Raw genomic sequence first — 15957 nt, forward strand, 5'->3', positions numbered from 1 at the left:
GCTTGTAATAATGGCTCGCGGCCACTTGTACTTTTTAGGAGTACTCAGGTAGATTTTTAAGGGTGCTCAAGTAGATTTTTAAGGCTACTTGTACATTCTAAGACTACTCAAGTAGATTTTTACGGGTGCTCAAGTAGATTTTGCCCGCTTGTAATAATGGCTTGCGGCCACTTGTACTTTTTAGGAGTACTCAGGTAGATTTTTAAGGGTGCTCAAGTAGATTTTTAAGGCTACTTGCACATTCTAAGACTACTCAAGTAGATTTTTACGGATGCTCAAGTAGATTTTTAAGGCTACTTGCACATTCTAAGACTACTCAAGTAGATTTTTACGGATGCTCAAGTAGATTTTGCCCGCTTGTAATAATGGCTCGCGGCTACTTGTACTTTTTAAGAGTACTCAGGTAGATTTTTAAGAGTACTCAGGTAGATTTTTAAGGGTGCTCAAGTAGATTTTGCCCGCTTGTAATAATGGCTCGCGGCTACTTGTACTTTTCAAGAGTACTCAGGTAGATATTTAAGAGTACTCAGGTAGATTTTTAAGGGTGCTCAAGTAGATTTTTAAGTATATTCAATTTAAAATAACAAGTACATTAATTGAAATAAGATGTGTACTTCGGATTAGAATTTGGAATCTACAAAAAAAATTCTCAAAAAACCAAAACCCACCCAAAACCTTCCCTGGGGTCCAACGCAATCGACCTTGGCCTGTGTATATTGCCCGCGATCAGCACCGTCCTTTTAGACCCGTCCAGGTGCGCCACCTCCATCTGGTCCAGGCTGGACTCTATGAAGTAGATCAGCCCCGTCACCCAGTCTATGGCCATGCCCTCGGGCGTGGTCAGGCCCTGGCTTATCACGACTTCCTTGTTGGTCATCGTCAGGGTTTTGAATTCCTCTGTAAAATGAGAAAACGTTGACGTTATCAGCGTAAAATACACGTGAATACCGATTTAGATTGCAATCAGAGGCAGTAGTTTGTGACATATCAATAATTTCAGCTTTTCCAAACTACATTAGAATTAGTACTATACCTACACCTTTTTTACAAATTAGATTAGAATTAGAGCTACATAGTTTTTAAAAATTGCACTAGAATTACATCAACATATTTTTTCCAAATTAGAAAAGAATTAAAATTACAGCTGCACATTGCTTTCGAAATTACACTAACATTAGAATGATAACTACACAGTTTTCGAAATTACACTAAAATTAGGATGATAACTACATAGTTTTTCGAAATTATATCACCGTTAGAATGATAACTACACATTTTTTTTCAAAATTATATTACAATTAATATGATACGTACACATTTTTTCGAAATGATATTACAATTAGAATGATATGCACACATTTTTTGAAATTACACTGAAATTAGAATGATAACTACACATTTTATCAAAAATTAGGTTACTATAATTAGAATCATATCTTCACATACTTTTTTTCCAAATTAGATTGAAATTAGGATGATAGCTATTAAGTTTCCCAAATTAGATTAGAATTAGAATTATAGCTAGGCCTACATAATTTTTCAGAATTAGAATATAATTAGAATTATACCAAAATAGTTTTTTCGAATATTTTTGGAAATTAGAATAACTACAGATTTTATCGAAAATTAGGTTACAATTACAATGATATCTATATTTTTCTTTCCGAATTAGATTAGAATTAGGCTTACAGCAATATAGTTTTTCAAATTGGATAAAATTTAGAATTATATCTACATCCTTTTTTAAATTATATTACAATTAGAATGATAACTACACATTTTATCCGTTTTTTATCATTCTAGGTTACAATTAGAATGATAATTGAAATGATATCTAACGTTATTATTTTTTTCAAAGTAGATTAGAATTAGGACTATAGCTATAAAGTTTATCCAAAGTAGAATATAAATAAAATTGTACCTACATAGTTTTTCCAAATTATATCAAATTTAGAATGATATCAACATATTTTTTTCAAATTAGATTACAATTATAATTACAACTACACATTTTTTCCCAAATTAGATTAGAATTAGCTCGTTCTCATAAGCACAAAAATAGCAAATGACAGCTTCCAGTATAAACAGACATATTTGCAGTTTTAGAAACACACAACTTTTACATCAAGAAGGTAACTGGCCGATACCTATACTTATACAGAGCCATATATTGACCCGGGCAATAATTACAACATAGCAAAGCTAAGATCGCTGTAAAACAAATAACCTACCATCATAAACCAAGTCTCCACGCACAATATGGTCGTCGACTACGTCTGAATAGTATATCTGATTGTCCTTGTAGTGAAAATCGATGGCTATAATGTGCTGCAGCCTGTTGGCCACTATCGTTGACAGCAAGTTGTACTCTGGCCCGCTGTCCAGACCCTCCATATCCAAATGAACGCTGAAAAGAGGGTTTTCAATGATGTAATCATATTGAAATAACCCCGAATATCATTGGCTGGCACTCGTCAGGGGTAATTGTTCACAACTAGTATAGAATTGGACAGTGTATTCATATTGAAATGAACCCGAATATGTTCGGCTGACACTCGTCAGGGGTAAACGTCAGCGACTGGTAGAGAATTGGAAAGAACATTGCATATCAACAATCGTATCACAAAATATGACGTCACCAGCATGAAAGAGGCACGAATTCACATTAATTTTGAAATATCGAATTGCGAATTTTGCTTGTAAAAAGATACGTTAAAAATTTTTGGTTGAAAAATTTTTCAAATTAATTTTTGTAATAGTTTTTTGATTGAAAATTGTTTTTAAATAAAAGAAATAAAACCCCTTACCTGCGTATCGTGTGTCGGTTGCTGAACAGCACAAAAGGGGGCGGCCTCGTATTCTCGGACCTGCACGTGTGTCGGTCCTTGGCCAAACGCCAGCCGGGGTGACAGCCGCAGTCGTACCCGGGCTCGGCCGGGACACAAATCTGGGTGCATATGCCCCTCTGCTTGCAGTAGTCGATATCTGAACGATTCAATAATGCTGGGATTTGATAGATAACTGAGCGTGAAGGGTGATTAAATTATAAATTCGATTTTTAAAAAAATTAAAATAAAATACTACCGGTAGACTCAATGCGATAAAAACAATATTCAATTTCCTCAGTTTGCTAATATGCAAAAACGGTTCGGCCTAAATAAGAATTACAGTTACAGAATTTGTCCAGACTTGGACTAGCTTTAGAATGATCGCTGGTTTTCTTTTTCAAATTAGATTACAATTACAATTATAGCTACATAGTTTTTCCAAAATAAAATGGAATTACAACGATAGCTACACAGGTTTTTCAAAGTTGGACCAGAAGTTAACTTATAGGGACATCGTCTTTCGCAATTACATTACAATTAGAATTATAGCTATACAATATTTTTTTCAAATTACATTGCAATTAGAATTCCAAATGGGACTAGAATCACAATTATAGCTACAGTTTTTCTCAAATTAAACAAGAATTACACTGATAGCTACACAGGTTTTGCAAAGTTGGGCTAGAATTAGAATTATAGCTACATATTTTTTTCCAAATTGGACTGGAGTTAGAAGGATATTTACGGTTTTATTTTCAAAATTAGTCTACAATTACAATTATAGCTACATATTTTTTCCAAATTGGAATGGAATCAGAAAGATAGTTACAGTTTTATTTTCAAAATTAGACCACAATTACAATTATAGCTACACAGTAGTTCTCTACAATTACAATGATAGCTATATAGGTTTTCTGAAGTTGGACTAGAATTAGGATTATTGCTACATATTTTTTCTAAATTACTTTAGAATTAGAATTATAGATACACATTTTATTCCAAATGCAACTAGAATAAAAATCATAGTTACACATTTTTTCAAATTAAACTAGAATTACAATGATAGCTACACAGGTTTCTCAAAGTTGGACTAGAATTAAAATTATAGCTACAGATTTTTTTCTAAATTACTTTAGAATTAGAATTATAGATACACATTTTATTCCAAATGCAACTAGAATTAAAATGATGGTTACACTTTTTTCAAAATTAGACAAGAATTGAAGTGATAGCTACAGTTTTTTTTAATCATATTAGAATTATAGCTAGTTTTTCCCAAAATGAACTAGAATTACGACGGTAGCTACACAGATTTTACCAAATTAGATTGGAATTAGAATCATAGGGAAGGAATTTTTTGCATTTTTTTTTCAAATTATGATTCGAATTAAAATGATAGCTACACATATTTATCCAAATTAGATTACAATTTAAATTTTTTATAAATTAGATTGGAATTAGAATCATAGCTACATCATTTTTTGCATTCTTTCTTCAATATGAGACTGGAATTAGAACGATAGCAACAGGTTTTTTTTTCAAATTAGATTAAAAGTATAGCTACAGTTTTTCCCAAATACAAACTAGCATTACACAGACTTTTCAAAATTATTGCTATAATTAATATAATTAGACAACTAGAATTATCTAGTTGACCAAGTCTGCCGCCGCTGGCTATCTTGATCGCCTCCGTAAATTACTGAAGTTTTGCGTCTTTGAAACAGACGCAACTAACTTTCGCACGTCCTCTCGTCATCCTTGAGTTGTTTCCCTTTAGGACACGTGCACTCGAAGCCCTCCGCGTCTTCCTTGCAGCCGTGGCTGCAGTCCCCGTTTTGGCAGGTGCCCTGGAACCCTGAAATGTATCGAGCTCAGTCAAAATCAGGCTGTGTATAAGATTTTTTGTCGTAGGCGTACATGGTCTTCTATTGCACATGGTCCAAGGCAGGGTTGTGACCAAGTCGGAAGGTTCCGAGTCACAAGTCAATCTCGCTTTTATAGTTTTGACTCGAGTTAGGTCGATTCATTTTCAATTCACCACTGACTCAAGTTCGAGTTCAGTTTGGAGTGACTCGAGTTGAGTCATTTTACGAATTTGAAAAAATGACTCGAGTACAAGTCGAGTCAATACAAAAATTGACTCGAGTCGAGTAGTTTAACGCATTTGAAAAAATGACTCGAGTACAAGTCGAGTCAATACAAAAATTGACTCGAGTCGAGTGGTTTTACGCATTTGAAAAGTGAATCGAGTACAAGTCGAGTCAATACAAAAATTGACTCGAGTCGAGTCATTTTATGGATTTGAAAATATGACTCGGGTACAAGTTTAAGTTTTTTTCAACTAAAATTACAATGATAGCTACACAGGTGACTAGAATTCAACTTGCAGATGGATAATTTTTCTAAATTAGATTAGAATTAGAATTTTTCGAAATTGATTGGAATTAGAATAATACCCACATAATTTTTTGCATTTTTTTAGATCAGACTAAAATTAGAATGTGGCTAGTTTTTTTCAAATTACATTACAATTACAATTATAGCTACAGTTTTTTGTAAAATTAAACTAAAATTACACTGATAGCTACACAGCTTTTTCAAAGTCAGACTAGAATTAGAATTATAGCTACATAGTTGTTCCTAAATTAAAATTAGACAAATTACATTGGAACAATCAAACAACAAATTTGGCTCAATTCCAGCAAGTATTAGCACTCACAGCAATTCCTTTCGTCAGATCTGTCGATGCAGTCGTGGACACCGTCGCATTTCGGCACGCAATCGTAGGTCCCGCTGCTAGTCTCGCAGCGGTGCTGGTAAAAGGCGCAAAACATTAGAGAATTTGCTTGGGCGGAAAATGAAATGAAGAGGCAAAAGCCAGAGGCAAGCTCGTAGGCCGTTTTAAAACTATGGCGAGGTTGGATACAGCAATGCAAATTGGAGTATTTGGTCGTAATAACTAGGGTGATTATTTCAACCTAAAAAACGGAAGATTTTGACCCAAAAAACATGAAAAAAAATTAATTTTGACAAAATTTTGACCTCAAATTAGGTGTTTCCGCACATAATGTTAGAATTGCACTACTGATCTTCATTTCTGGTCGGAACTGCGTGTCCTTACGAAGTAGTTTGGCCTGAAAAAACGTTTTTGGCTCAAAAACTGACAAATTATCACATGAAAAATTGGTATTTTAACAAAAACTGTCCCTATGAAGAAGTCCGGCAGTTACTCACGTATTATGGTAGAAATAATTAAAATTTGTTGCAGTACAAGGAAAGATACTTTCCTACATTCTTGGGTAGAAAGTGTCTGCGCTTACTCAGATGCTTGCCAAGAATGGAGAAAGAACGTTCAACAGCAGCAGTTGCTGGCTGACAACACTCAAGTTGTGCGTACACTGCTGGCGACAAACATTGTTACTTCATCCTGACAATGTTGTCTGCATCACAATTTCCCAGCTTGCGCTTCATGATGTAAGAACCACGCAATGCCTACGCAGTCTTGCTTCAGTTAGGATATTGCGGTACGTTCACCAGAAAACCATGTCAACCTATTTGTTTCATTCGACTGTTTATGATTCGCGATGAGCAGACGATGGGCCGTCTACAACGGTAGGCCTATAAAGTAGGCTGCAAGCTGTAAAATGTCGAATGATAAGTTCACCGACAGTGCAAAATCTACGATACAAACCAAATGTAGAGGTCAAAATAGTTTTGACATGTAAAAAAATCGCCCCGGTCAACAACATAAATATGCAAGATTCCGCACACGAATAGAGAACGAAATCGGTGAGTAAAATCCACTTTAATGCCTAAAACAAATGGGTTCCACGGACCCCGTGAAAGCAAACGCCAAGCCGTAAAACGAAAACAAAACAAACCATAGAGTTCTGTCTGACTGGATGGCACTCGCAATCGCTTTCGTCCGATTTATCGTCGCAGTCTGGGTCGTCGTCGCACCACCAAGCCGCGTAGATACAGTGCGACGAATTCTTACATTGCTTTTCGCTATCGGAGCATTTGACTTCTGCAGAATAGAACGATTCAGGTTGAATTGCGTGTTGGTTAATCTTAAGAATGGAGAAATTTGTGCAGTAAAACATGCTTGGAGGGTGGAAAAGGGGCATTATAATATAATAAAATAGAACATAATAAACAAATCAGTAAGTGATTAGACTATAATTACAATAAAAGCTACCTGGTTTTCTCAAATCATTAGAATTAGAATTATAGCTTCACGGTTTTTTACCAAATTAGACTAAAATTCAACTCATAGCTGTATAGTTTCTCCAAATTAGATTAGAATTGGTATTATAGCTGCATAGTTTTCATAATTTAGAATTAAAGCTACACAGTTCTCGCCAAATTATATCGGAATTAGAATTATGGCGTCAAAGTTTTTGCCAAATTAGACCAGAATTGGAATTGTAGCTATAGATTTTTCTACAAATTAAATTCGAATTCGAATTATCGCTTCAGTTTTCGCCAAATTAAACTAGGATTAGAATTATAGCTACTCAGTTTTTGCCAAATTATATTGGAATTAGAATTACGGCTTCACAATTTTTGACAAATTAGACCAGAATTGGAATTGTGGCTATAGATTTTTTTCCCAAATTAGGTTAGAATTCGAATTATAGCTTCAGTTTTCGCCAAATTAAACTAGGATTAGAATTATAGCTACTCAGTTTTTGCCAAATTATATTGGAATTAGAATTACGGCTTCACAATTTTTGACAAATTAGACCAGAATTGGAATTGTGACTATAGATTTTTTTCCCGAATTAGGTTAGAATTCGAATTATAGCTTCAGTTTTCGTCAAATTAAACTAGGATTCGAATTATAGCTACTCAGTTTTTGCCAAATTATATCGGAATTAGAATTATGGCTTCACAGTTTTTGCTAAACTAGACCAGAATTGAAATTATAGTTATAGATTTTTTTCCGAATTAGGTTAGAATTCGAATTATAGCTTCAGTATTCGTCAAATTAAACTACGATTAGAATTATAGCTACTCAGTTTTCGCCAAATTATATTGGAATTAGAATTATGGCTTCACAGTTTTTGCCAAATTGGACTGGAATTGGAATTGTAGCCATAGATTTTTTTCCAAATTAGGTTAGAATTCGAATTATAGCTTCAGTTTTCGCCAAATTATATTGGAATTAGAATTATGGCTGCACAGTTTTTGCCAAATTATATTGGAATTAGAATTATGGCTTCACAGTTTTTGCTAAATTAGACCAGAATTGAAATTATAGTTATAGATTTTTTTCCGAATTAGGTTAGAATTCGAATTATAGCTTCAGTATTCGTCAAATTAAACTAGGATTGGAATCGTAGCTATAGATTTTTGTCCAAATTAGGTTAGAATTCGAATTAGAGCTTCAGTTTTCGCCACATTAAACTAGGATTAGAATTATGGCGTCACAGTTTTTGTCAGATTAGACCAGAATTGCAATCGTAGCTATAGAATTTTTTCCAAATGAGGTTAGAATTCGAATTATGGCTTCCAGTTTTCGCCAAATTAAACTAGGATTCCAATTATAGCTACTCAGTTTTCGCCAAATTATATTGGAATTAGAATTATGGCATCAAAGTTTTTGCCAAATTAGACCAGAATTAGAATTGTAGCCATAGATTTTTTTCCAAATTAGGTTAGAATTCGAATTATAGCTTCAGTTTTCGCCAAATTATATTGGAATTAGAATTATGGCTGCACAGTTTTTGCCAAATTATATTGGAATTAGAATTATGGCTTCACAGTTTTTGCCAAATTAGACTAGAATTGGAATTGTAGCTATGGATATATTTTCCAAATGAGGTTAGAATTCGAATTATAGCTTCAGTTTTTGCCAAACTAAACTAGGATTAGAATTATAGCTACACAGTTTTGCCAAATTACATTATAAAAAGAGTTATAACTACACAGATATTGCCAAACTATATTGGAACTAGAAATATAGCTTCACAGTTTTTGCCAAATTAGACTAGAATTGGAATTGTAGTTATCGATTTTTTTTCCAAATTGGATTAAAATTAGACTTCAGGCATTTCTATCTATTTAGTCAATTACACCACTAGTATTAGCCAGTTTTCTAGAGTCTCAAAAATCCCAAAAATTTGCCCCGCCGATTATCTCACCGTCGCAATTCTCCTCGTCACTGCCGTCCATACAGTCCGGGTCGCCGTCGCACTGCCACCCTTTGGAAATACACCGTCCGCCACCCACGGCCGCAGAGGCGCCCTGGCCGCACGTAAACTCCTCTTGCGGGTTGCAGGGCCGCGAGGTAGGTATCGTTTCGAAGGTACAGTTGCTCTCGTCCGAGCCGTCCTCTGGCAAGAGATAGTAATAGTTCAGACTCATACTCGGAACAAGAGGTAGTCCGTAAGGGAGTATTTTCCCAGAGCATACTTGCAATATTCACCACTTCAACAGAGTCAGAAAAAAACTATTTTTTCAAAATTTTGCACCTTTCTGATAAAATTTTCAGGTCACTGGTTAAAAAAATGTGGCACACCAATTTTGGTTCAATTTTAGCTACAAGTGTTTAAAAAGTTTTGATTTATTATAAAATTATATTTTTAAAATTTTACTGTCAAGCCAAACGAAATTGTACAGTTTTCTGAGCAAAAACTACGCAAAAAAAAACTTTACGTAAATTAAAACCCATAGAAATTATTTCAATAATTCTAGAATTATCCACAGTCAGCGATCAGAGGGTCGAGTTCGAGTCATGGTATCTCGAGTCATATGACTTGGTTCGAGTCATACGCAATGACTCGAGTCGAGTCAATTCACAATTTTTCAAAAATGACTCGAGTCAAGTCGAGTCATCAGAAAATCGTGACTTGAGTCGTTGCAATCCTGGTAGCCAGAAAGAAAATGTATTTATTTTTTTATATTAAATTAAAAAATTTCTTAAATTCCAGCTTCCACAGTCATAATCGAGCCAACTTTGGCGTGCAGCATTTTTTCAGCAAACCTAACAATTTTATCCAGTAATATTGGAAGAAATCAGTTATTTTTGAACGGACCTATTGCGCATATCCCTGCTCATAGTGAATCAAAGCTTAAAAAACCCTGCGTCTTCAAATAGGTTTTCCTGGTAAGGTTCCTCTCAGAGGTAAAAGAATACTGGTCACTCACTGCAGTCTGAAGATCCATCACATCTCCACCAGTTGGGAATGCATTCTCCGCCGTAACAGCGAAAGAATGACGTAGACTCGCATTCGTAAGTGCACCCTGAAAACAAACGAACACAGTACACTTGCCTGGTCGCAAATAAAAACACTCCGACGGACTTTGAAACATTCAGGAATGGCGGATTTCACCATCATACGTGGCAGGGATGTTTGAAAATGAAGGATGACACCAGAAAAATATAGAATCTTACCATATCTCATGAGAATTTCGCCGTTAAAAGTGCTGCGAACTTACCCTTAAAGCTACATTCCGGTTTTATTTGCAAGTTTTAAAAACTGATTAGTTCTAGTTGTAGTTGCATATCTTCAAAAGTGAGTAGTTCTAGTTTTAGTTGTAGTTGCGAATTTTGGAAAGTGAGTGGTTCCAAATCTAGTTCTAGTTCTGGTTCTAGTTCTAGTCTTAACAAGGTCATAGTTCAAGTTCTCGTTTTAGTTCCAATTCTAGTTCTGGTTCTAGTTCTAGTTCTAGTCTTAACAAGGTCATAGTTCAAGTTCTAGTTCTAGTTCTAATTCTAATTCTGGTTCTAATTCTAGTTCTAGTCGTAACCAGGGAGTAGTTCAAGTTCTAGTTCTAGTTCTAATTCTAGTTTTGGTTCTAGTTCTAGTTCTAGTCTTAACAGGGTCCTAGTTCAAGTTCTAGTTGCAGTTCTAATTCTAGTTCTAATTCTAGTTCTAGTTCTAATTCTAGTTCTGGTTCTAATTCTAGTTCTAGTCTTAACCAGGGAGTAATTCATGTTTTAGTTATAGTTCTAATTCTAATTCTGGTTCTGGTTCTGGTTCTAGTTATAGTCTTAGCAAGGTCATATTTCAAGTTCTAGTTGCAGTTCTAATTCTAATTCTAGTTCTAGTTCTAGTTCTAGTTCTAGTTCTAATTCTGGTTCTAATTCTAGTCTTAACCAGGAAGTAGCTCAAGTTACAGTTCTAATTCTAGTTCTAGTCCTAGTCTTAACAAGGTCATAGTTCAAGTTCTAGTTCTAATTCTAGTTCTGGTTCTAGTTCTAGTCTTAACAAGGTCATAGTTCAAGTTCCAGTTGCAGTTCTAATTCTTGTTCTGGTTCTAATTCTAGTTCTAGTTCTAATTCTAATTCTAGCTCTGGTTCTAATTCTAGTTCTAGTTCTAATTCTAATTCTAGTTCTGGTTCTAATTCTAGTTCTAGTGTTAACCAGGGAGCAGTTATAAGTTATCGTTATAGTTCTAATTCTAGTTCTGGTTCTAGTCTTAGCAAGGTAATAGTTCAAGTTCCAGTTGCAGTTCTAATTCTTGTTCTGGTTCTAATTCTAGTTCTAGTTTTAATTCTAATTCTAGTTCTGGTTCTAATTCTAGTTCTAGTGTTAACCAGGGAGTAGTAATAAGATATCGTTATAGTTCTAATTCTAGTTCTGGTTCTAGTCTTAGCAAGGTAATAGTTCAAGTTCCAGTTGCAGTTCTAATTCTTGTTCTGGTTCTAATTCTAGTTCTAGTTTTAATTCTAATTCTAGTTCTGGTTCTAATTCTAGTTCTAGTGTTAACCAGGGAGCAGTTATAAGTTATCGTTATAGTTCTAATTCTAGTTCTGGTTCTAGTCTTAGCAAGGTAATAGTTCAAGTTCCAGTTGCAGTTCTAATTCTTGTTCTGGTTCTAATTCTAGTTTTAGTTCTAATTCTAATTCTAATTCTTGTTCTGGTTCTAATTCTAGTTCTAGTTCTAATTCTAATTCTAGGTCTGGTTCTAATTCTAGTTCTAGTGTTAACCAGGGAGTAGTTATAAGATATCGTTATAGTTCTAATTCTAGTTCTGGTTCTAGTCTTAGCAAGGTAATAGTTCAAGTTCCAGTTGCAGTTCCAATTCTTGTTCTGGTTCTAATTTTAGTTCTAGTTCTAATTCTAATTCTAGTTCTGGTTCTAATTCTAGTTCTAGTGTTAACCAGGGAGCAGTTATAAGTTATCGTTATAGTTCTAATTCTAGTTCTGGTTCTAATTCTAGTTCTAGTGTAAACCAGGGAGCAGTTATAAGTTATCGTTATAGTTCTAACTCTAGTTCTGGTTCTAATTCTAGTTCTAGTGTTAACCAGGGAGCAGTTATAAGTTATCGTTATAGTTCTAATTCTAGTTCTGGTTCTAGTCTTAGCAAGATCTTAGTTCAAGTGGATTTTTGAAAATCGATGGGTACTAATTAGTTATATCAGTCGGGTTTAGTCATGATTAACATTCAGAATCACATAACGTCAGTTCAAATCTTCGCCGCCCAGGTCCAACCGCCCCGGCATACCTGCCAAAGCTCCCTCGTCGCTGCCGTCCGGGCAATCGTCCTCCTCGTCGCATTTCCAACTGAGCGGTATGCACCGGCCCATCCCGCATCGGAATTTGGTCGCGGAATCGCATTCCACGTACGCTGTGCAATAGAAAAACAATTGCATAAAAATATTGAAATTTTCTCGAGTATTCCTAGTTCTAGATTAAATTGCTCATTTTAAAAATTAGGCGGTTTTAGTTCTAGTTGCGAATTTTGAAAAGTGAGTAATTATAGTTCTGACTTTGTATTTAAAATTTTGAATATTGATTACGAGCGCCACTCTCAACTCTTCGAAACATTACCTGTCCACCAAGCCTGTCCCAAGTCTAGCCCTGACCAGGACTGGCTTGGTGAGACGATATTTTGTGAAGTAAATTGCGCTCGTAATGGCTATTCAAAATTTTGCCACACAGAAACTACGATGTGTTATTGGTACCGTAATTTTCCATGCCTGATACCCACCCTTAAAATGGCGTGTGGATTAGGGGTCTTTAAAAATGACCATTTTTCTCAAATCGTTCTGGCTACTTGATAAAATTGTTAGGTTACCTAATTGAAGCCTACGCACCAAATTTGGTTCAATTCCAACCAGTAACCGCTTTGCTACAGGAGAAGTAAGTTTCTATTTATGATACAAAAATAAATAATAAAAAATTGGAAAATTTTCTGTTCACCCTATGAAAATGTTAGGTTTTCTATAGAAACGATGTTCACCAAATTTGGTTCAATTCCAACCATTGCAAGCTGAGTTATCGTCGTCGAAAAATTTGGATTTGAATAAAATAGTATTTACGGTGGGCACACTTATAATAAATAATTAAAGATTTGGTCACCGTAAATACTATTTTATTGATAATCCAAAGCTTTTCGACGGCAATAACTCCGCTTCCACTTGTTGGAATTGAACCAAATTTGGTGAACATCGTTTCTATACACAACCTAGCACTTTCATGGGGTGAACAGAAAAATTGTCAAATTTTTTTTTAGTTATTTCTATATAATAGATACAAACTTTCTTCTCCTGTAGCAATGCTGCTACTGGCCGGAATTGAACCAAATTTGGCGTGCCGGCTTATATTAGGTAACCTAACAATTTTATCAAGTAGCCAGTACGATTTGAGAAAAACAGTCATTTTCGAACACTCCTAATGCGCCGCCCCTGATTTTAGGACAAAAAGCTGTAAAATTTTGCGCATTACACATGGAATTTCACAGTACATTTTACTTTACAAAATGTAGAAAAGTCAAAGAAACGCTCACTTCTTCAAATTTTTCCAAGAAGAACCTAATACCACCACAAGCCCTGCCCCGGATTAACCCCCAAAAGTGTACCCACAGCAATTCGCGTTCTCATCCGACCCGTCGTGGCAGTCCGCGTCGTGGTCGCACACCCAGTCCTCCGGGACACACCCGCCGTCTTCGCACAGAAACTGGTCGTCCCCGCACAGCCTCTTGCGCGATCGGCACAGCCCCTCGTCCTCGTCTTCGCCGGTACGGCCGCAGTCCACGTCCCCGTCGCAGACCCACGACTGCGGGATGCACAGGGACTCGGTGCACTTGAAGCGGTCCGGTCCGCAGGTCGAGTTTTCTGGGGGGGGAAATGGTTTTGAGTTTTGAAAAACGGATTTTCAAATCTTGAAGACTCTTGGAGGTACAGAACTTCAGTAAACGATTCCAAATTTTTTCGAAATTTTATTAGACTCAAACCTACGAAATCCGCAAACAAATTGAAATTGGATATTTTACAAATAGTCGCTAGAATAGGCAATGATACTAAGTTCACAGGCACCAGTGGTGATTCAAATTCATTCACAAGCCTGACAAAAACTAGCTATCATTCTAAAAGAGAGGTCTTGCTGCCTGCGTGTACCGGTCAAATTCTACAGACACAGCCCTAATACGCTGCTGGAAATACATACTGCAAAGAACGGGGTCTTCGTCGCTTTTGTCGGCGCAATCTTCCTCTCCGTCACACTTCCAGATGGCCATGATACAACGGCCGCTGTTGCACGCGAAATACGATTCGTCCTTACACACGGGAGGCGCCTTGTAGTTCTCAATATCTGCCAAGAACGTATCCGAAAGAAAACAATTAACGAACACAAATCTCCACTGGTATATACTGTGATTATTAGAGTGAATTTTTTTACCTAAAAAACGGAAGTTTTTGACCTAGAAAATCAGAATTTTGACATTTTTTGTCCTTAAAAATCTACATTTTGACAAGATTTTGACCTAACGCACGTAAATTAGGTGTTTTCTCACCTAGTGTTAAAACAGTACTGCTTATCTTCATCTCCGGTTGGAGCTGTCTGTCCTTACGAAGTAGTTTGGCGTGGAATCACTTTTTTGACTCAAAAACTGACAAATTTTTACAAGAAAAAACTTTATTTTAACAAAATCCGGCACTATGAAGAATTTCAGTAGTTACATCAAGTATTATGGTGGATATAATTAAAAGGTGTTGTAGTGCAACTTAAGATGCTTTCCTACATTCTCGGGTAGAAAGTGTCTGTCCTTACTAAGTAGCTTGCCAAGAATGGAGAAAAAACGTTCAACAGCAGCAGTTGTTGGCTGACAACACTCAATTTGCTGGTGACAAACCGTGTTGCTTCATTCTGACAATGGTGTATACATCACCATTTTTTCATCATGCGCTTCTTAATATAAGAATGATGTAATGCACAAGCGGCCTTGCTTCAGTTGGGATATTGCGGTACGTTGAGCATAACACCATGTCTACCTATTTGTTTCATTTGACCGTTTATGATTAACAATGTGCAGACAATGAGCCGACTACAACAGTAGGCCCATCCTATAAAGTCGAAAAAATCGCCATAGTGATTATAATCGATGGCAGAAAGCCGTCTGCGAAATTTCACCAGGCTACTCACCAACACAATGTGTGTCGTTCACAATTCTCTGCCCATCCGGACAATCGCATTTGTAGCCTACTTTAGTCGGGATAGGCAGGCAGAGATGGCTGCAGGGCCGCGTGCTGCACAGATTAGTGCCAGATCTTCTGTCCAGGTCAAACACCGACACCTAAAAAACAGGTAAACAATAATAATTGACCACGATAGGCACCATTATGTTTCAAATATTCTCCTTTCAACTGACTTGTTTTATTAGGCTAGATAAAAATAAAAATAAATTTTTCCTAGCAATGCCTCTATAGGCTGGAATTGAGCCTAAATTGGTGTGCAGAGCGTTTTTAGGCAACGTAGCAATTTTATTAGTAACCTTGTAAAATTTGAAAAAAAAAGTTATTTCTTGACACTTGAACAGCCATAGGCTCAGAGCCTTAACCAGAATTGTTGAAATACAGTAGCGTGAAAGTGATAGCAGTATCTTTGCATACAAGCTAAAACCGTCATTTCTCACCCCGAAAAGCTGGGGCCCCACGAATTTCATGATGGACGAGTCCTTTTTGCCCAAGGCCTTGTTCGCGTTGTAGGCTGTCAGGTTGAGTCGCATTACGTAGCCTGTCCTGTATTCGGTCCAGTAAAGAAAATGGTGTTGTAGCTCGTTGTAGATGGCTATTCCGAACGGGTGGAGCAGGTCGTTGTTTGTAGAGTCGTATACAAGCTGCGAAAAAGGCGCAATTTCAATACAGCGCAAGAAAAAAGAGCTAATCCTAGGCCTAGAC

At 36.2% G+C, this 15957-nt stretch overlaps 2 protein-coding genes across 5 annotated transcripts in view; one reads left to right on the top strand and one right to left on the bottom strand.

The window, feature by feature from the left end:
• The window catches only part of LOC145435343 (prolow-density lipoprotein receptor-related protein 1-like), a 145755-nt gene that overhangs the window by 100301 nt on the left and 29497 nt on the right, over positions 1-15957 (bottom strand). For all 4 annotated transcript variants that reach the window (XM_080312646.1, XM_080312634.1, XM_080312642.1 and 1 more), the window contains exons 18-30: positions 15693-15896; positions 15203-15353; positions 14228-14371; positions 13645-13896; positions 12285-12407; positions 9981-10076; positions 8975-9166; positions 6710-6855; positions 5548-5641; positions 4564-4683; positions 2808-2985; positions 2232-2407; positions 669-897 (exon numbers count right to left, since the gene is read on the bottom strand). In XM_080312646.1, the coding sequence (XP_080168772.1) occupies positions 669-897; positions 2232-2407; positions 2808-2985; positions 4564-4683; positions 5548-5641; positions 6710-6855; positions 8975-9166; positions 9981-10076; positions 12285-12407; positions 13645-13896; positions 14228-14371; positions 15203-15353; positions 15693-15896 (2105 nt within the window). The remainder of the gene's footprint in view (positions 1-668; positions 898-2231; positions 2408-2807; positions 2986-4563; positions 4684-5547; positions 5642-6709; positions 6856-8974; positions 9167-9980; positions 10077-12284; positions 12408-13644; positions 13897-14227; positions 14372-15202; positions 15354-15692; positions 15897-15957) is intronic.
• LOC145435525 (uncharacterized) overlaps positions 1-15957 on the top strand; it is a 349573-nt gene that overhangs the window by 91148 nt on the left and 242468 nt on the right. The window lies entirely within an intron of this gene.

The sequence above is a fragment of the Botryllus schlosseri genome, chromosome 1 (assembly GCF_051294905.1).
Source record: "Botryllus schlosseri isolate E-star chromosome 1, Bs_hap1, whole genome shotgun sequence".
NCBI classification, from domain to species: Eukaryota; Metazoa; Chordata; class Ascidiacea; order Stolidobranchia; family Styelidae; genus Botryllus; species Botryllus schlosseri.